The sequence below is a fragment of the Onychomys torridus genome, chromosome 18 (genome assembly GCF_903995425.1).
Source record: "Onychomys torridus chromosome 18, mOncTor1.1, whole genome shotgun sequence".
NCBI classification, from domain to species: Eukaryota; Metazoa; Chordata; class Mammalia; order Rodentia; family Cricetidae; genus Onychomys; species Onychomys torridus.
Genome location: NC_050460.1, coordinates 61,109,108 through 61,129,009, shown reverse-complemented (window position 1 = coordinate 61,129,009; position 19,902 = coordinate 61,109,108). Strand labels below are relative to the sequence as shown.

Genomic DNA, 19,902 nt, shown 5'->3' with positions numbered 1-19,902 from the left:
TATTCAGTACTGTGGATTAAGGATTGAATCCAGGTACTTGTGCATCCTAGGCGAGCACTCTACCAGCTGAGCCACATCCCCAGACCAAGTAGAAACTTTAAAAGTCCATTTCCTGCATAACATGGACAACCAATGAATACAAACACCATTGCCAGCATTTCCACCATCCTCAGGACAGTTCTCTCTGCTTCCATTCCTGGATGCGTTTGTGTCCATGTAGACTCACAGTAGCATCTTTGGGCAGGGGAATTGTGGGAGGTCTTGTTCTGGTCTCTCACAGTTGAGGTTTGCTCACTGGTGCTAAAATGTCTTTGGGTGAACATTTCACCTACTGCGTGGCGTGGCACGTGGGTGCTCCTTCATCACTGACTCAGCCACTCACCTCCAGCTGTTCACTTCAGAATCTCCCATTTTTGAATCCTGCGGGGCCCAGAATGCCTCTTTGAGCATAGCATCTCCAGTCCCCGGTGAGGGACTGTGTGGAGCTGACGAACGTGGCCGTGGCCTCTGAGCTCTATTGTTGAATGGTATGAAGGCTCCTCTCGAGAGCCGAGGTGACACTTTGATGTGGACCTGTCTTCTTCTGCCAGCTGGGAGCAGCAAGGTAACGGAATACTTGGTGTCGGATGTGCAGAGTCAGATTTGGGTCTGCAATGCATTTTCTACGTACAAATAAGATGAGACCCAGTGATGCGGCTGGGGCTGTTAGCTGCTCACCTTTCCGAGAAGATGCCATCTGCTCCGAACAAGAATAGGCTCTGACATGCAGGTGCCCCCAGGGAAACAGCCATGGCTGTGGCTGGCGTTAATGAGCAGGCATAAGGGACCGCTCCCGGCGAGTGTGCCTCTGAAGTCTCTGGCACTAACAGCAGCGCAGGGGACACAAGGGCCCTTTCTCTGGGCTGGGGCAGCTCAGGATTGTCTGAGCCTGGGATTGGGACTCGGGTCACTACAGCAGAGGTTCCAAACCCTGTCTGCACCACCACTGTCACCACAGGATGATGTCCAGGACCCTGAAGCTAGCCCTGCTGGCTTTGGCCTGTACTGTGGACCTGAGCCAGGCCAGTGGCTTCACAGGTGAGGGATCTAGGGGTAACTCTGGAGAAGGGGCTTCTTAGGAGTGGGTCTCAAGAGGACAGTGCCTGCTGGGACCCTGGCAGGCACTTCTCCGAGAGAGGCATCCTGTCCTGGCTTGCCACACTGTACCAATAGCAACAGGTTACTTCGGAGCACTGGGTATGCTTTCAGAAAGAGGGCCTCCCCAGTGGGAGTATGCCTCCGATGCTCAGGGTCTATGGGGTAGAGACACGGATTTTGAGACTGGGTTTGGGCCTGAAGCACTATATTTCTGGGGGAATGGGTGTGGACAGTGAGCTCCTAGGTACCCAGCATAAAGGTCTTGTTTACAGATCAGGGGAGGGTGGCAGGGTGGGGCATGTTGTCAGGTACAGAATTACCTAGCGAGAGGTGTAGTAAGGGTGCCGGCCAAAGTGTTAGGAAGTATGTGGTTCACAAAGTTGTTACAAAGCACCTTGTGGAGTTGAGATGCAGCTCCGGGGTACCCAGCATGTGTGAGCCCTGGCTTCTATCCCCACAACTACCCAAACCAAACCAACATAGCCAATCCCTGTATTCCTGAAACCCCAGACCTCAAGGAATTGTGATCTCAAACCTTGTGAGTCTTTTTTTTTTTTTTTCCTTTTAAAATCTGTCCGATTTGGTTGGAAATTCAGAGACTGATTCTGTTTCTAAAGCCGCCTCCATTTTTGTTCCAGGTCCATCTTGTTTTCTATCTAGAGGAGGATTTTACTTCACTTGGGATTTTGTTTCGTGCTGTGTGTATGAACCACAAAGTTTAGTCACAGAAAGAGTAGAGCATTGGGAAGTTCGTGGAGATCTCATACAGGAGCTGTGTTCCTCTCACTGTTCATGTGAGGCCACGGAACGGAGGCAGCCTTCCTGGGGGCTGCCTGCTTGCTCACTCTTCACCAGGAGAGCCATGGAGCCTTTAGTGGCTCATCACTGTGTGTAAGGCATCAATTAACCCTACTGATTAACCCTGCAACTATAGGACATAGAGATTATTTTATGAATGACAGGGCTGGGACCCCGAGAAGTATAACATATTCTTGGGGGCTGCTCCATCATCCCTGGCATGCCTATGTGGTCAGCAGGCCTCTGAGGAAGGGAATTAAGTATCATTTGCCTTCACCAAGGTACACTCTGGGGAGTAATGGAGGACCTTGTGCCCTGGTGGGCATTTGTGAAGTAAATGAGGGTTGAGGAGGTTGAGCTAGGAACCTTGCTCATGCTAGAGCAGCGGGTTTTCAAATGGGGGTCATGACCCCTTTGGGGCAAATGACCTTCCCCAGGGCTCGCCTAAGACCACTGGAAAACACAGATATTTACGTTACCATGCATAACAGCAGCAAAAATTACAGTTATGAAGTCATAACAAAAATAATTTTATGGTTGGGGGGTCACCACAACATGAGGAACTGTCACGAAGAGGTGAGGGGCTGGAAAATGTCACGGGGGTGCACATCTGAGAAGTCACGCTGTTCATGATAAAAGAGGATGTCATCTCATCCCCAACACCAGGCTCGGACTGAGGAGATGAGCTGAGCTGGGCTGGACCATGAGCAAGGGCAGTTGTGTCCTCCTACAGCGACGATGATGGTGACTGAGGGGCTGAAGTGCCTGCCACGTACACACACACACACACACACACACACACACACATCCATGTACATATATACACGCTTTAAATGTTTGTTTATCCATCTTCATTCCATGCCAAAAAAAAGCTGCCATTGTCACCCCAGAGTACACGTTTGTTGGGTGATCATGCCTGTCTGTGGGCCATTGGCCAAACTCAGGTTCAGAGACTGATATACCAGGGGTCTGCAGCAAGTGAGACCGAGCGGAGTGGCAATGGGGACACGGTCTCCAGGTCTGACTCCAGCTCTGTGTTCTTGATTGGGCTGTCACTGGAATCTAATATTACCCTCGAATCCAGCCCAGATGGCTCCTGGCTTTAAACAGGAGGGTTCTTAGCATGCAGGTTGACATCCATGGCTTTGCGTTTGTGCAAACAGAGGGATGTTTTGGGGATTTGAAATGGCAAAGGCCGTGGCTAGGCTTGGTGGGCTGGTTCTAAGGCCCGTCCAACCGTCGAGAGTTCCGTCCACTTGCTGTTGCTGAGGGCGGCCTCATAGTGATCTGACCCAGTGCTTTTCCCCCATGGCTTGCTAATGCATCCTCCATGGTCTCCTTTGCAGAAAATGGCCTCTCACTTCTGAGCTACCAGCTGTGCAGCTACCCGGTGACTCACCGTGTCCAGAGGCTGCAGGAAGTGCAGACATCCCACACAGCCTACGTGCACTGTGGAGGATGGATCCCATGGAAGAAGTGCCCCAAGACCGTGTACCAGACCCAGTACCTGGCGGTGGAGGTCCCCGAGTCCAGGAATGTGACCAGCTGCTGTGAGGGCTTTGAGCAGCTTGGCTTCTACTGCGTTCTGTGTGAGTCCAGGGGAGTGGAGCAGGGTGTGTGTGTGTCGGGCTGGGGGGGGGGGGGGGGGGGGAAGGAGTTGCTGGGACTGTGTGTGCAGGTCTGAGAGGTCTTCCTGAAATACTAGATGTTCCTAGAAAATTGCTGTTCAGTCTTGATTATACCCCAGCAGCTTCTAGAATACTTTTCACAGACCCACCCCCAGTTCCTGATTCCATAGCTCAAGTAAAATAGAGGAGTCATCAGCCTTTTAACACATGCTAGAGAGACACCATGGCTGGAGAGCCTCAGTGGCCCTCAGACCTGACTGTACAGCAGGGGCTTCTGGATACTCGGCACTATGCAGCCGACTCAGAGCTGGTGGCAGAACTGATCTGAGCCTAGGATGAGCATCTGCAGCTTTTATAACTTGGGTGGCTCTAACACCTGGCATTTGAGACCCAGTGTCCCAACCTCTCCAACAGTGGAGACTGCCCTCTCCTTCCAAGGCTGCTGTGAAACTCCTGTCTCAGCTGAAATCCTAATCTGAACCCAACTACAGAGAGATGGAGGGTCTGGGCCTCCTGCCTCACTGCCCAGAGGCCCCCTTATCCTCCACCTCCCTGGTGCAGGTTTGTAGGATGTGCAGGCTGGTTACCCAGGTGATCATATGGCTGCTCATGTCACTGCTAGAGCTAGGCATGGCTTGGGGTACAGAGCCCAGCTCCTAACTTGGAGGGGGTGCACTGAGTACCTCTTCTAGCAAAGGGGCGTGGGTGTGGAGGTGCTTGCTTGTTCGGAGTCAGTATCAGATTGGAGTGGGCTTCCATGCAGTCAGAAGGTCCTGTCTTTCACTCAAAATAGATAGGATGTTTGGGGAGATGTGTCTAGTGTCATGGAGTGTCAACTGAGGTAACCCTGAAATGTGAGAGCTGCTGCTCCAGTGTGCAAGAAGTGTAAATTTGGGTGCTCCAAAGGGAACCTCACATGACCTATCTTCTAGGGCCCAGGGCTGGTCACTAGCAGATTAAGGCTATGTGTGGACCCTCCCAACCAGAGGGACCCCCCCAGCTCCTCCATGGATCAGGGTTTGCATGCAGGCCACAGAGTGCAAACTTGTGGAAGGCCATCTTAGCTCAATGTGCTGGACCCTCCTGACTGCTCACCCTTCAACACTCCTCCAGTGTGACGTCATGAGGATGGAATGGCTGACACTTCCCACTGCCCTATCCCAAAGGTCAGGCAAGGTGCTGGTGTGGGTGTAGTAGACCTGCTGATCAAGGGGTTAAAGGATGACCTATCTCCAGTGGGAACCGGTCAGGGCCAGCAGCCATTCCATGTTCCCACTGTCTCCCTGCAGGGACCCCGAGAGGCCATCCTGCTGGGTGCTGGTCTAAGGCTGCCTGCCATGACACCTGCTCCTTCCACATTCCCTGTTCCCACTCCCAGGCTCATCGGCACCAACTACACAGCTCTTGATGCTACTCCCAGCTCCTAGGTTGGGTAGTGGCTTCCATTAGGTGCCATAGTGGACCTGAAAAGGCCTTAGACCCCGACACTGTGTTTCAGAGAGTGGGAGCTCTGGCCGAGTCTGGCTGTGGAAGGCTGGCTGTGGCCTGATCTGCCTCATTCACTAGTGCCAGCCACACTGTCTCCTAGCTGTTGGCTAGTCTTGGGGGTATGAAGGGTCACACAGCTGAAGGTCAGGGGAGGGGCAGTCAGGGGAGGCTGATCCTCAGCTTCTCCCTCCCCACCGCTGTGCCGGCCACACCTCACCCGCTACATTGATAGACAAAGTGGTGCTGGGGTCCCTCCTTACCATTTCCCCTGAGTCTCTCATCCTCTGCTCCCCCAAACTATTCATGGGGGGATATCTGTTGTAGAACTTGAGCCTCATTTTTTAGGGTATTACTACCTTTAATTGGGGGGAGATCATGGGCAGGTTGACCCCCAGTTAGAACCCTAGTTAGGGCCCCCAGGGTAGGAAGAGAGGCCCACTCTGGTGAAGCCCTTGCTCTGGGAGACAGCAGAGGCAGGGGATGGTGTATCAGGGGCAGGGCAGGTGGGGTGGTGGTTATGGGGTGGCTGGGGATGAAGGAGAATGGTCCTGTAGTGTCGAACAGTGTGTGGTCCCTTAGATCTTAGACAGCCCAGTCAAATAGGGAGATGGGTGGCTAGAGAGCAGCCAGAAGAGAATGGAAGAGAAGAGGCATCAGCATGGACTATGGACTCCTAACAGAGGTCTTCCTGGGTCACTGTGGACAAGGCCCCCCAGGTCCGCTGGCAGGGACACAGTGTGGGAGACACCAGTGGCCTGGCAGGCAGCGCAACTGGGGTCAGATTGGGGCTCGGCTCTGGGTGGTGAGAGCCGGTCACACTGTAACTGGGGTGGTTGTGTCCCCTCACCATGAAAACAGGAAGACGGGAATAGAACTTTTGCATTGTGTTGTATTTAGAGAGCCAGTGGTCCCGGGAGGAGGTTGGTGACAGCCCTAAGAACCGCCTCCCTCTCATCTCTAGCCAGCAAGCTTTATAGGGATGGGTGAAAGGAGAGCCAATCATCCTGAGCAGCCTTGTCCCCTGGCCAGGTGGTCGGCCTGCTCCCCGAGATGCAGGTGTCCATGCCTCCCAACGTACCAGCCCTGACGTTCCTCCTTCATTCTGTGGACATTTGGGCTCAGACACTGTTTCCTTTTTTAAGTGACTTCAGAGGATGCAGACAGCTCTGTAGAAGTAGGAGGCGAGCTTAGCAAGTGCAAGGCCCAGGGTTTAGTCCTCAACAATGGCAGGGGGAGGCATACGTGTGTTGGGAGGGCGGGTCAGAGGACAATTTATGGAAGCCCCTTCTCTCCTTCTACCATGTGGGTCCTAGGGATCAAACACAGGCTGATGTTTTGCATCAAATGCCTTCACCCACTAAGCCATCCTGCCAGCTCACCAGGCAATTCTTTATAACACAGAGCCAAGTTAGCATCTGCCAGTATCAACCTTGTATGTCTCCAAGGACATCTAGATTAGGGATGAGGTAGGGGCTAACTCAGAACAAACGAGCCATTAACATCATGATGTGCTAGGTTATTAATAGCATGCAAACTCTTTCTACAACATCCAATTAAAAAAAAAAAGTGCTCAGTCTTCCATCCTGTCCCCCATCAAGGACATTTTCCTGTTCACCCAGTACAGCCTGCTATAGGGGAGTCTGAAATTTGAGGCTAGTAGTCCCAGTGAGGATAGCAGGGGAGGCATTTCAGGACACAGAGGACACTAGTGATCATGGAGACAGAGGCTCCTCTGTCACTCTCAGAAGCATAAAGGGTTCTCTCCCCTCTTAGAGTCCTCCATTTAGGAGAAACCAGGTTTTGTGGTTTGGTTGCAGGAAAGGATTCCAGGACGAGCCAGTATCACAGTGTCAGCAATAGGTTATGCATCGTCTTGTCCCTAAGTAAGCATGGTTTATTTATTCTTTGAAACATCTGTAGGAAAAGACGTGTTATCTGGTTGGGCAGTTTGTGCCTCATCAGTGGGGCCTGAGGTCTCTTGTCTATCAGCAGAAAAGACAAAATTGACCCTGTAAGGAAGGTCTTCTCCCTTCCCAGTCACCATAGCTTCTGACTTTTTATCCTTTCTATTCTGACACTGGGTTCTCCTTGGGGAGGTCCCTGCTTGTATCAAGGCTTGGTGTAGGATATACCCCATGGCCACTCTAGTGTGCCCCGTCTTTGAGAGCTGAGCACCTAAGCATCTTCAGCTGTGCATTCAGGGACATCCCCTTGGTGGCTTGACACTGCCTGCAGGACCACATGGATGCCACAGGTGTGGGCAGACAGCTTTCCCCATGCTGTTGATTTGAGGTGAATTTCATAATTGTTCATTCACAGACATTTCGTCACAGGCTTATGGTTCTAGCCCAGTAAGGTGATAGTTTCAACAGCCATGGGCCAGGTGTGTGTACAACAAGGCTGGATCAGAGCTAGGTCCACAGGTGTCGAGGAGGATGGAAACAGGACAAAAGACACACTCACCTTCACCCAAATATGGGCAGCTTTTACCTCTCGGTCGGTGTCCAAGCCTGGGCATCTCGCCCCCAGCCAGCTGTGTGACCCCAGACATTGCTTCTCTCCCTCTACTTAGAAAGCAGCCATCCCAAACAGGGACAGGCACACCTGCTGGGACTTCCAATGTCATACCTCTTTCCAACTCCAAGAATCTCGTATTTGGAATGCAATGCTAAGCCATATGTTCATTTATTAAAATTTTAAAAACAGTTATAAACGTAAACTTTCTTTAGAAGCAAAAGAAAGAATGGAGGGCAGTCACCGCAAAGCCTGTCACCCAAAGGTCACCTCTGGTGACACATCCCACCACTCATACTCTAGGGTCAACATTGCTGGAACTTTCTGTTGCATTTTTCATCACTTAGCCATCCCCCAGTGTTTTCCATGTCGATAGTATTACTGTAGCCTTGATTGGGTGGCCTCAGGGCATTAGCACATGTGGATGTTAGTGCCTATCAAGCAGTCTTGCCACTCAGCATTCAGTGTTTCTGATTTTTAGTTACCACCAACGCTGCTTGTGATGGATGTTACACAGAACCATTACTCCAAGTCAGAGTTGGATCCAGCCTCAGCACATTCCAGGAGGTAGAGCTGTGTGTAGCAGCCCTGGTTCTGCAGGGCCCCTTTCCACCTGCCAACAATTGGGCAAACTCACACTCCTTGTATGAACCCAGCACCTGCTGGACCAAGACACCCCCAACCTCCCACCTCCATGCAGATGCCCAGGGGCCCTGGTGCTGACCAGTCTGAGGAGCAGAAAGAGGAGATCCAAGAAGGACTATGCCCACCAGCCAGGGATTCCTTAGCCCTGGGCAGCCTTGGAGGCTGTGGCCCCAATAGGAATCTCTGGGGCCGCCCAGCTGAACTGAGACTCACTGGGTTGCCAGGTGCTGAGCAGTGCCATTTCACTGTTTGCCTTGAGTTGAGAAGACTTTTGACTTTCTACCGAGTTGACTGGCTACTCCTTTAGGACTGGTTACCAGCCCCAAGTGGGAAGGGGAATTCCCAGCGGCCGTCAGCCTGAAATGAGAACTTGGGTTCCAGAACATAGCTGTTGTTAGGTAACCGTCGTTAGAGCTTGCCTTTTTTTGTGTGTGTGTGTGTGTGTGTGTGTGTGTGTGTGTGTGTGTGTGTGTGTGTGCGCGTGTGTGTGTGTGTAGCCAGAGAACAACCTTACTTGTCATCCTTGGGTACCACCCATCTTTTGTTGAGCCAGGGTCTCTCACTGCCTGGAGCCCTCTCTCATCCAGCTGTGCTGACCAGCCAGTGAGCCCTAGGGATCCAGCTGTCTGTGACTCCCCAGTGCTGGCATGACAAGTAATGTGCCCCTGGGTTCTGGGACTTGTGAGGCAAGTGTGTTCCCCATCTCTCCAGCCTGGAGCCAGTTTTTATGGGGTTGCCTATATTTTCTCCTTTATTTCAGGAAATCTTTTTTAGTTTAGAATTGTCTTAGATCTACAGAAAATGTGCCTAGATCCTGCAGATTAGTTTCCTCCACTGTCAGCCTCTGACCTCATTAGCACATGCTTTCCAGCCCAGGAGCCTGGAGCATGGCTGATGTCAAATCTCTTGCTGCATTTGGCCTTTGCCTGCCTTCTGTTGCCTTTCTGTTATTTCAGGACACCTTATCCCCCACCCCCATCCTCTTGTCTGCTTGTTCTGAGGTCCTTGCTCTTCACAATGTCAGATGAGCAAATGTCCAGCTCTTCCCATGCAGACTGCACAGGCATCCCTCATTCCTTCCTTGGCTTCCAGCTCCCCAGAACCTGACCCAGCTCAATCCCTTCTCTGGGACCTGGACACATTGTCTAGCCACCTAGATGCCAAGGAAGTGAAGAACAAATCCATAGCTTGGAAACAACAGAGTTACTGATCATGACCTTTAGCCAACATGCGTCTAACAGGATTCCTGAACAGGGCCTGTGTCATCTTGTGTGCTGTTTGCCCTGGTTAAGCAGCTGTCCTTGGGACTTGTTCCCAACAGAAGTGAGGCCACGGTTCTCTTCATTAGCTACAGAAAGTTCCATAGACCCTGGGAGACCCAAGAGGATTATCTCTGAGACTGTAGTGTCTCCAGGCTGCCTTTCTACATCTCCAGGGCTCCGCTAATCTCATGGGGTGTTGTCTTAGTTACTTTCTATTGCTGGGATCAGGCACTTATAAAAGAAAGCATTTATTTGGGGCTTACTGTTTCAAATGGTTAACATCTATGACCATTGTGATGGGGAGCATGGCAGTAGGCAGGCAAGCAGGCAGAGCACTGGAGCAGTAGCTAAGAACTTACATCTTGACCCACAAACATGAGATAGAGAGAGTCTAACTGGAAATGGTGTGGGCTTTTGAAATCTCAAAAGTGATATACCTAGCGATATACCCTCTTCAATAAGGCCACACCTCCTAATCCTTCCCAAACAGTTTCACCATCTGGGGCCCAAGTATTCAAATATCTAAACCATTCTCACTCACATCACCACAGGTATCTTCAGGCTGGTTAGCATTGTCTAGGATTCCTGACAGTTGAGGGGCCTGGAATGGCACCTCTGAACACTCTGTGGAGCATTGGTAGGTATATGAACCTTTAAATGTGTCTGAGTAGGAACATAATAAGTTTGAATGAAACCCATGGTGGCATGTGCCTATCACCAGATGCTGGGTACATATGCTGCCAAGTCCCCAGCCTTCTCTGGCACTGGCATTTTCCTTATGCCACTCTCTCCACTGGCCTCTGCCCTTATGCTCACATCTCAGCCCCCTTTCTCCTGGGGAGTGAGGCTTTTGCTCATCCAAGCCAGCTGCCCCTTCTTGACTGCCCTGCTGTGCATGAGTATCTCTAGGTTCTGCCTCTGGCCAGATGTTCCACTGTACCCCAGCAGAGCATGTCCCTAGGGTTCCCTGGGTCCGCTTCATGTGCTTTCTATGCTTGGAGGAGTGCACACTCCTGGAATCCTGGCCAGTTCCCCTGTGGGTCCTATGGACTCCCAAGTAGTGTCAGCTTTTCTAAGAGATCTAAAAGCAATTTTCCCTGAAACCCCACTGTGGCTTTCCACAGGTTCTGGTCCCTAGGACTTGGTGCCCTGCACGTAGTTCCAGCTGTCTGGCTTCTTGATCCGTTTGTCCTCAGTGCATTCCTGGTTGAGCCCACTTCTGCCTGAAGCTGCGTGAATGCTTCATTCACACAGAATGCATGTGAATGTCCCTGGCCAGCTGGCTTCAGCTGACCCCTTGCTCTGGTGCAATGTAGTGCCACAACCTCTCCACACTGGGGTCTGGTAGGAGATCAGACGGCATGCAAGGCTGGATTGGACCTTTCAAGGCTGCTGTCCCCACGGTGTCCCACTCCTTCCCGCACCATGTCCCCACCAAGAGTAAGGAGCTAGAAGGATACCCAGAGCAGCCTTCCAGGCCTCCCGAGGCTCCTCCTTCTATCAACACCCCCATTCCTCTGCCAGCACATCTGTGGCAGCTATGACACTTTGCGATTTGGCCAGCTGGTTCCACATCCCATGGATTGCTACAGCAGGACTCTCATTGGGGCTCCCTCCCTCCCTTCCCAGGCTACTCCCCAGCTGTCAGAAGCCACTACAAGGAGAGTCACTCTGCCACTTGTCCCCAGGGAACAGGACAGCAAAGGGAAAGGAGCAAATGATGAGGCCATGGCATTGACGCCAGCTGGGAAGTCAGTTTTTGAGACTCCAGAAGCTCCAGTGCCCAGAGTAGCCTGAGGAGCACAAAAGGGGGGAGAACGAAACTGGTCAAAGTGTCTGGAGGCTTGGAGGCACTAACAGTGTCACCACAAACCCAAGCCTCCAGGCCGGTCCCACAGGAAGAGGCTCTGGCGTCCCTTCCGTCTCCATTCCACCCATGGTGGCGGACCAGCTCCCCATGGTCCTTGGCCAGCAGGCCTTTCTCAGGGCTGAGAACGGCAGGGCTGCTAGGAGCTTACCTTGCTCCTGGTGCAATCCTTTCCAAAGGGCGACTTTCTCTGAGCCCACCGGGCCCCACCCCACACTTGAGGCTCTGGCTCTGCTTGCCTTCTAAGGGTTTGCTTGTGAGTTTCCTTTGGAATTCATTTCCTAGAGGTGGGGCATAGCCACGGCTGGGGCTCCAGGCACAGAACAGATTGTCTGGCTCCTAGTAAGTTCTCAGGAAACATGAGTGTGTGTGTGTGTGTGTGTGTGTGTGTGTGTGTGTGTGTGTGTGAGAGAGAGAGAGAGAGAGACAGAGAGACAGAGAGACAGAGAGAGAGAGACAGAGAGACAGAGACAGAGACAGAGAGACAGAGAGACAGAGACAGACAAAGAGAGAGACAGAGAGAATGTGTATGTTGGTGTGTGGGTGTTTGAGTGTGGGTGTGGTGTGCGTTTGTGTGCATGCATGCTGTGTGTGCACATACATGAGTAAGCTGCTAGGATCAGAAGGAGCACTGGTCCTGGAAGAACGTGGAGGCCCCTGCAACTGGACTGCTTAGGCTTGAAGGGAGGAACCCTTGGGACCTCCCCTGAACCCACCTTGATAGGAAAGAAGGATAACGGTGTCAGAACAACCTCCTATAGGCCAACCAGGGGGGCCTGCCCCATTGGAGAGACCCCTGACCAGGACTCGTGGAACCTCTGAAACTGAATGTAGAGTCAGCTACTGATGTGCTCAGCCCTCTCAGGTATCCAGGCTGCCACCTTTCTGTTTCTGTTGTTGCTTCTTTAAAAAAGATTCATTTATTTTGCTTTTGTGTCTGTGTGTCTGTGTGAGTGTGCCACATGTGTGGAATGTCTATGGAAGCCAGAAGAGAGGGTCAGACCTCCTGGAGCTGGAGTTACAGGTGGCTGTGAGCCACCATGTGGGTGCTAGGAACTGAACCTTGGTTCTCTGCAAAGACCGCTGAACCACCTCTCCAGCCCCAGCTGCTGCATTTGAGATAGGGTCTCGTGTACCTCAGGGTGGCTTCCAACTTGCTATATAGCTGAGGGTGACCTTGAACTTCTGATTCCCCTGACCACTGGGATTCCAGGCATGTGCCACCAGGCCCTGTTTTAACAGGTGCTGAGCCCAGGTCTTCCTGTTGGCAAAGCACTCTGCCAGCTGAGCCTGCTTTTGATGCTAATACGGTTAACCTGTCTCATTCCGCCAGCCCTGAACCGATCCAGGGAGTTTGCGTCAAGACCTGGGGTCTGCCCAACAGCAGAGCCAGAGTCATCCAGCCCACCATGCGGCTTGGACACTGACTGCTCTGGACTTCAGAAGTGCTGCTCCTGGTCAGGGACCCGCCGCTGTGCGACCCCTGCACCCACAGGTAGGGCTACATTGAGGAGGGTCTCAGGAAGAAGATGCAGGGGTCTTAGCAGTCACAGTTCCCTGGGGAGTCTGAAGCTGGGAATGGGGCAGGGGGTGTCTGCTGTCCCCATGGCTGGTCCCTAGGGCCTCCAGAGAGATAAATGAGTGGGAAGGCAGCCGTGGTGGGCAGAGCCATGGTCCTTTGTCAGGCAGGGCAAGGTTTAACAACCGCAAGCAGGCTTGTTGTAGCTGTGTCCCCAGAAGAAACGCAGGCCTGGTTGTTCTGCACACACCTCACAGCCCAGAGCAGCTGCTGGTGGTCTGGCATGTGTGCCCACTCTCTCTGCCCAGGGGCTGTACTATGGGCAAAGCTGGATCAATGCTCATAACTAAAGAAATACAAAAATCGAATATAGACATGCACATATACCATATTGTCCTATTAGCATATAGTCATAAAATTAGCATATATAATATCAAGGATTACTATATTATAATTCTTCTATATGTCAATTACACTCCTGAACTACATACAGCTAGCCCTCCATATCCAGGGGTTCTGTATCCAAATTGTTTAAAACATTTGAAAAAATGTTTTGTTACCCGAGTGTCCTATACAAGTAGACCTGAGGTAGGTGCATTGGTACTGGACCTATAAGGACAATTTAAAAAAAAAAATCACCATTCCCTAAACAACCCATATACAAGGACTGATAGGCTTTTACAGTGCATGCAGCACTATAAGCCATCTAAAGATGATTACAGTGTCTGGGAGGGAGTTTGCTTACATGAAAACACATATTCATTTTAGGTCTTTAAAAAAATTTATTCATTTAATTTTTTATGTGTATCAGTGGTTTGCCTGCATGTATGGTACCCACAAAGGCCAGAAGAGAGTGTTGGATCCCCTGGTATTGGAGTTGCAGATGGTTGTGAGCAGCCATGTGGGTGCTGGAAATCAAACCCAGGTCTTCTGGAAGAGCAGCCAGAGCTCTTGACCACTTAGACTGGAACATCTGTAGACTTTGATGATCCCTGGAAGTCTTGGAACCCATGTTCACCATTGCTGAGGGTAACTGGATAGACTACATATGAGCATTACATGCACTACATGTGACAGCATATGTCTAGTATGTAGTTATATATGACACTCTAATGTCAGGTGCTTACACGATTAACCTAGACAGCAGGCAATATCCAATATAAACAATGTTACATAGAATATTACATATCATACTATTTGCTATCAGGATAAGAAAACAATGGTGGACTGGACTGATTTTATATTACATTGTATCAAAGGCTGCAGGCTGTGTACCAAGGGTCTCTCTTCCAGGGAAGGTCTTTGACTCTTCACAGGTGGGAGCCAGTGGTCTTTGCAGCAACAGGCAACCCCAAGTCCCTGCAGGCATTTTGTGCAGAAAGGTAGTCTCCTGCCTCCCAGGGCTGCTGGCTACCCATGGCCTCTTGTGGCCCTGCCCTGTCCCAAGGATTATAACTCACTGGCATCTGCCCTCCAGGTGCAGAGAGGATCCTGGTGAGCTGGTACAATGTGACTGTGCTGGTGAAGATGGGCTTTGAGGACCTGCAACGGGAGGACCCTGGCTTCCGGAACCACACGCGCCTGCTCTACTCTTTGGTGAGTGCGACCGTTACAAAGGCCATGTTTCTCCCTGGGTAGATAGGATGGGGTGACATCCCACAGTGTCCTGTGACTGGCACGGAACCAAACTTCAATTCTCAACTAGAGTAAATCAGCCTCACCGGTAACCCCAACCCACAGGGCATGTAGACAGGAAGATCAGGAGTTCAAGAATATCCACAAACACCAACCTCGTAGCAAGTTTAAGGTCAGCCTAGGCTGCTTGAGGCCCTGTCTCAGAAAAACAACAACAACAGACCAGAGAGGCACACAGTGGAATGGTTGATCAGGGTGTGATTTCGTGAGTTCCACCATGTGTATCTGAAGGCACGCCTGGTACGTGGGATGGGGAAGCCTTCTTCTTGAGATGGTGGTTGAGGAGATGAAAAGGGTGTCCTTGTCAGTATGGCCTTGGCCCCTCAGTCCCCAAACCCTGACGTCCTTGTCCTCACTTTGTGGAATCCTGGGCTATCCTGTTCAGCCCAGTGCGACAACTAACCAGTACCTCTGTCCTCAGGGGTCAAAGCCACCCTGCTGGAGACCCCTGCATTGCCGCCACACCTGCAGACATGTCACAGCTATTTCCTGTCAGGATATCTCTCTATGACACACTGTCCAAGATTAGGGGATACTAGGATGGTAGGGTGTTTTGTCCCCCTGCTGTGCCCTTTAACAACCTCTTGCTCTTATAGCCAAGTGTGGATAGGAGCCTGTGCCTAGGAGGGCCCAGTGGGGCTTGCCGCTCTGCTGCTTGCTCACCCCAGTGTAATGAGCCCAGGCAAGGGTGACAGTTTCCATTCCGCTCCTCTAGGCCCCACTGATAATGTCCCATGGGTGCAAAAATGAGAGAGAGTCCTCCTTAGTCACTATACCTACCAGCCAGGCAGCCTGGAACAGGTAGGACATGCTTGCCCTAGCCTCTGGGAAATCACACCATCCTAGGGGTCTTCCGCAGCCTAGCCTCTGCCCACAAGCTCCCTGATGCCCACTGCGGGAGGGATCCTTGTTTGTTCTTGGTTCATTAAGGGGCTGCCCAACTGGCCACTAGGAACACAGCTCTGCAGCCAGGCCACCAGGATACAAACCTCAGCCTGGCACCTGCTGTGTGACCTTGGAGAAATGACATCGCCTCTCTGTGCCACAAATAGCCATCCATTAAATACAGATAATCATAATTCTGTGTGAGATGGCAGCTGGGATTGAAACAGTATCTGTGACCGGATGCCTGGCTGAGCAAAGAAGGAAGGTCTCTTTGGGTTCACAGTTTGAGGGTGCAATCCATGGCGTGGTGCCATGCACATTCAGGGTGGGTCTTACCACCTGAGCTAGCCTAAGAAACTCGCTCATGGACACACTCTGAGACTTGACTCTTGGGTGACTAGATCCTATCAGGTTCACAGAATTAACAATCGCAGCCTGTAAGGCGTTTGTTTGCAGCACTCTGTGACATGCTGGGTCCTGAGACACAGTGTCACCTGCATCCATTATTTCTCTAGCCCTGCGGTTTCCTCCCTCCCGAGGGAGCCAGCTTGCCCAGGCAGGCTCCGGGCTGCAGCAGGTGCTGGCTCCTGGGCTCCTGACTAAAGGGTTCCAGTGGGGGTGGGTGGGTCTTGGCTTGCCTCCTGAGTAAGTTGTGCTTGGTCTCCTGGGAAGGGCTCCGGGTCATGGCTCCTACAGAGGCAGGTCTGTTTACAAACCTGCTTTGGAGACACCAGTCAGAGTGTGCGGTGCCAACTTGCCTGGTTTCCCTGGGGTTGAGATGCTGAGATACAGGCTAGATGGTAAGAATCCTACAAGATAAGCAAAAGATCGGTCAGTCTAAAATAATGATCAGACAGGACAACAGGAGGTCCCCGCTTCTAGTGGCCACTCCTTAACTCCAGATTCCCCTGCCTCTGTCTTTAAGTGTAGGAGGCCAGGTTCCTGCAGGGGAGGGGACGCCGGTCCTGAGGCCACAGCTCTGCAGGCAACCTGGAGCTGCCCCAGCAAAGAGCACTACCAATAGATGGCTTCAAAGAAAGGATTCTCTATGGCTCCATGAGCTGGAAAGTCTGTATCAGCAGAGTTTCTTCTGGAGGCCAAGAGCCCCCAAGGCCAAAGCCCTTCCTCTTGGCTTGTGTGGCCGCTTCACACTGTCCTTTGTCTGAGTGTGTCCATCTGTGTGTCCGCATTTCTCCTTCTGATCGCTCGCCATGGGGTCTCACTATGTTGCTCAGGCTCCTGGGATCTAGTGAGGGCTGGAGGTCAGGGCTTCGCATCTGAGTTTGGGTGGGGCTGGATCTGCCAGCAGCAGTGGGGTGCAGAAGCTGAGGCCACTCTGGTTTTCCGTGACGGTCACAGATGTGAAGGACATTGCAGTAACCCTCCTCCTCCTGCCCCAACCCCACTCTTCTTCATCTCCTTTTAACAATCTCATGTAGCCCAGGCTAACCTTGAACTCATTAGGTAGCCAGGGATGACCTTGAACTTGATTGCCCTGGCTCCACCTTCTGTGTGCTAGAATTATAGGTGAATGCCACTACGCCCAGTTTATGTGGTGCTGGGGGTCACACCTGGGTTTCCTGCATGGTAGGCAAACACTCTGCCTGAGTCACAACCCCAGCCCCATAACAGTTTTTTATTGCTTGGTAGACAGGTGCATACAATTTGTTTCCGTTTCTTGTATCTCTGTCTCCTTCCCCTACACAGGGTGCCCTTCTACTATTGATCCTCTGGTTCTGCTTCCCAGGTCACCAGCGCCTTGCAGCCTCTGAACCCAGCTGTACATTACCTGAACTCAGCTGGTGGCAAGGACACGGTCACCACAGTGTCATGGCTGCTGCTAGGCCTTCCACGGCTCTTGACAGTGGGCAACGTCTCGGCCATGTTGGATGACATGGTGAATCGAGTCTACGAAGTGATCAGCATCCAGGTGCAAGGTGGGCCTGCCCTGTGGGGACACTGCCAAGCTGACTCTGTGACCTGGTCCTAAGCGTACTGTTAAAGCAGGCTGAGCTCAGATGTGGGAGATCACTGGTTCAGGTGTATTGTTCTGCAGAGCATGGGGATGGTTTAGCTCATCTTCTGCTCATTCTGGCCCAGGCCAAGTTTAAACTCAAGTTCCCATGTGCAGATTAGGGGGATTTATTTTGCTCCATTAGCACCTGCCCCCAGCATATGTGCTCATACACACACACACACACACACACACACACACACACACACACACACACACTGTCTCCTTGACTCCCTAGCAAGCCCATCACCTGCCCACGGTATATCACACTGTAAACTGCAGATAACACATGGAAAACTCAAACCCTAGATATGGCCTTGTTTCAGAAAGAAATTAAAACACCTATGGCTTAAAAAAAAATTATGTCAGGGATTGGCAAAGTTCTTTTGAAAACATTTGATGGTCTGTCTCAGCTCCATAGGCCTGCTTGTGGCATGTAGCAGTCTCTATGAGCAAAGGACTGGGGACTGGTAACCTCCTCCTGGTGAGGCTGGAAACAGCTGCAGCTAGGCTCCTGGGTAACCTTGTCTCCGGTGTCAATCATGTTGGGGGTGGAGCCCATGACCAAAGCACTCATCTTGTCCTTCTGAAAATGTCCCTCAGTCACTGGTCACAGGCCCATTCCTGGAGGCCAGGGAGCATCCTTCGCTAGAACCTGCTACAGATGTGGGCTTTCACTGCGTGGTTCGGGGAGGTTCGCATTGACAAGGTTTGGTTCTAGATTGGTGGCCGCCATAACATGTGGTCATGGTACAATTGGTTATCCCCATAAATCATGTGCATAGGAAGTGGGAAATACATGAAGATGAATAACTAATAACCACACACTTATTTTCCCCCAGGAGAAGAGGTTGGTCCTTTGTGAGTGACCATAAGCTTTCCTGCTTGTGCTTAAGCACACTTAGCTATGAGATGGTCTAGCTTTGCTCTCTTCACCGTGGGAAGAGTGATTCTATGTGAGGCAGATGTTCTGGGGCCTTGGGTGGGAAGATGATGGATCCCAGAGTGGGGGGCCAGGCCAACTGGAAAAGTTAGTGATGTTTCAGGTTCCCTTTAGCTCAGGAAACTTCTGATTCCCTTGGTTTACTCTTGGGCTTGTGCCGTGACCACTGGGACTCAGGCGAGCCCCAGAGCCATGTGCTCAGGCTGTAACCGCTGCCTGGGATCAGCAAGCTGCCAGTGAGCTTGCTTCGACTTTGCCTGAATCTACAGGAGGCTGCATCAGAGAATCATGGAGAAGGAGGAAGCAGCTGGGATGTTGTCTCACCCACCCCCCTTCTCCACAGATGTGAATGAGTGCTTGTACAGTGAGCTCCATGCCTGCTCTGAAGGAGAGCAGTGTCTGAACACGGAGGGCTCCTACCAATGCGTCGCTACCCAGCCGCTGAACGCCACAGACGAAGGTAAGGCTGGAGTCCTCAGATGGCGTGAGAATGGTAAAGAGGCCACGTCTAGGGTAGATGGCCTACAGACTTCAGCTACTCCTGCTGGCTTCCTGTGAGGGTGTGAGGTCTAGGCTCCAAAGCCTGGAGCAGAGGGAGGGCTGTCACAGGAGCCTGGGTGGCTGAAGAGAATGTAAGGAGTCGTGGGCAGATGAGGCATACTTTATTCATTGGTGCTCAGGCCACTGGGCAGGAAGACAGGAGCAGACACTTAGGTACATGCTGGCATGTATAAGCCACATACAGCCAGAAGCAGTCACAAACACAGGCCAGTGCACAGGCCTACAGGCAGACACTCGCAGGCAGGCTGGCGAAGACACAATGCTCTGACCTTAAGGCTATATTTATGTAGAATCACGCAAAAGCGGCGTTCTTTCAGTGTAGTTATCCTCCACCACTGTTTACTTTTGTTTATCTGTACCAGTCATTTTGTGATGACTCATGCTTCCTGTACCAGATGTCCAGCATTAGGCATCTGGGCCCGGAAATTCATCAGCACCAGGTTGTCTAAACATACACTGGCTAGTACAGCTTTCTGTGCCCTCTGCTTCCAGATGTAGAATGGCTACTGGGTCCCAGCTGCCATGCCTGCTCTCCTGACAGGTCACTTTTGCATTCATTCTTCGATATGGCTAATGCATGACTTATATTGGAAATGCCATGACCGGATCAGAACCCTGCTCTCAGATGCTCCCTGGAGAGTGGCCATGGGTGGCACATGAATAGGACAGTTACTAATTTCCTGTGGTGCTGAAGAGACAGACAGACTCAAGGAATATTTATACCCAGCCCAAAGGGATGGGCTGAGTTTATCTCTGGTTTTGCGTGGGTGACATGAAGACAAAGCTGGAGGTGGAGGCTGAGAGGCTATGGGGGGCTTTGAAAACACACATACACACACACACACAGGTAATCAACAACAGCACCCCCACTCCCACTCCGGCTTGGCCAGCCTGCCTCTCCTCCCACCTCCCATAAGCATTGAACCTTCATCATCTTATGTCTTAA

The 19,902-nt window shown here is 51.6% G+C and overlaps 1 protein-coding gene across 1 annotated transcript in view; it reads left to right on the top strand.

The window, feature by feature from the left end:
• Nucleotides 1-931: 931 nt before the first annotated feature.
• The window catches only part of Umodl1 (uromodulin like 1), a 55,554-nt gene continuing 36,583 nt past the window's right edge, over nt 932-19,902 (top strand). Inside the window, exons 1-6 of the mRNA XM_036168161.1 lie at nt 932-1,077; nt 3,282-3,524; nt 12,673-12,834; nt 14,336-14,454; nt 17,186-17,375; nt 18,739-18,855. Of these exons, the coding sequence (XP_036024054.1) occupies nt 999-1,077; nt 3,282-3,524; nt 12,673-12,834; nt 14,336-14,454; nt 17,186-17,375; nt 18,739-18,855 (910 nt within the window). The 5' untranslated portion in view covers nt 932-998. The remainder of the gene's footprint in view (nt 1,078-3,281; nt 3,525-12,672; nt 12,835-14,335; nt 14,455-17,185; nt 17,376-18,738; nt 18,856-19,902) is intronic.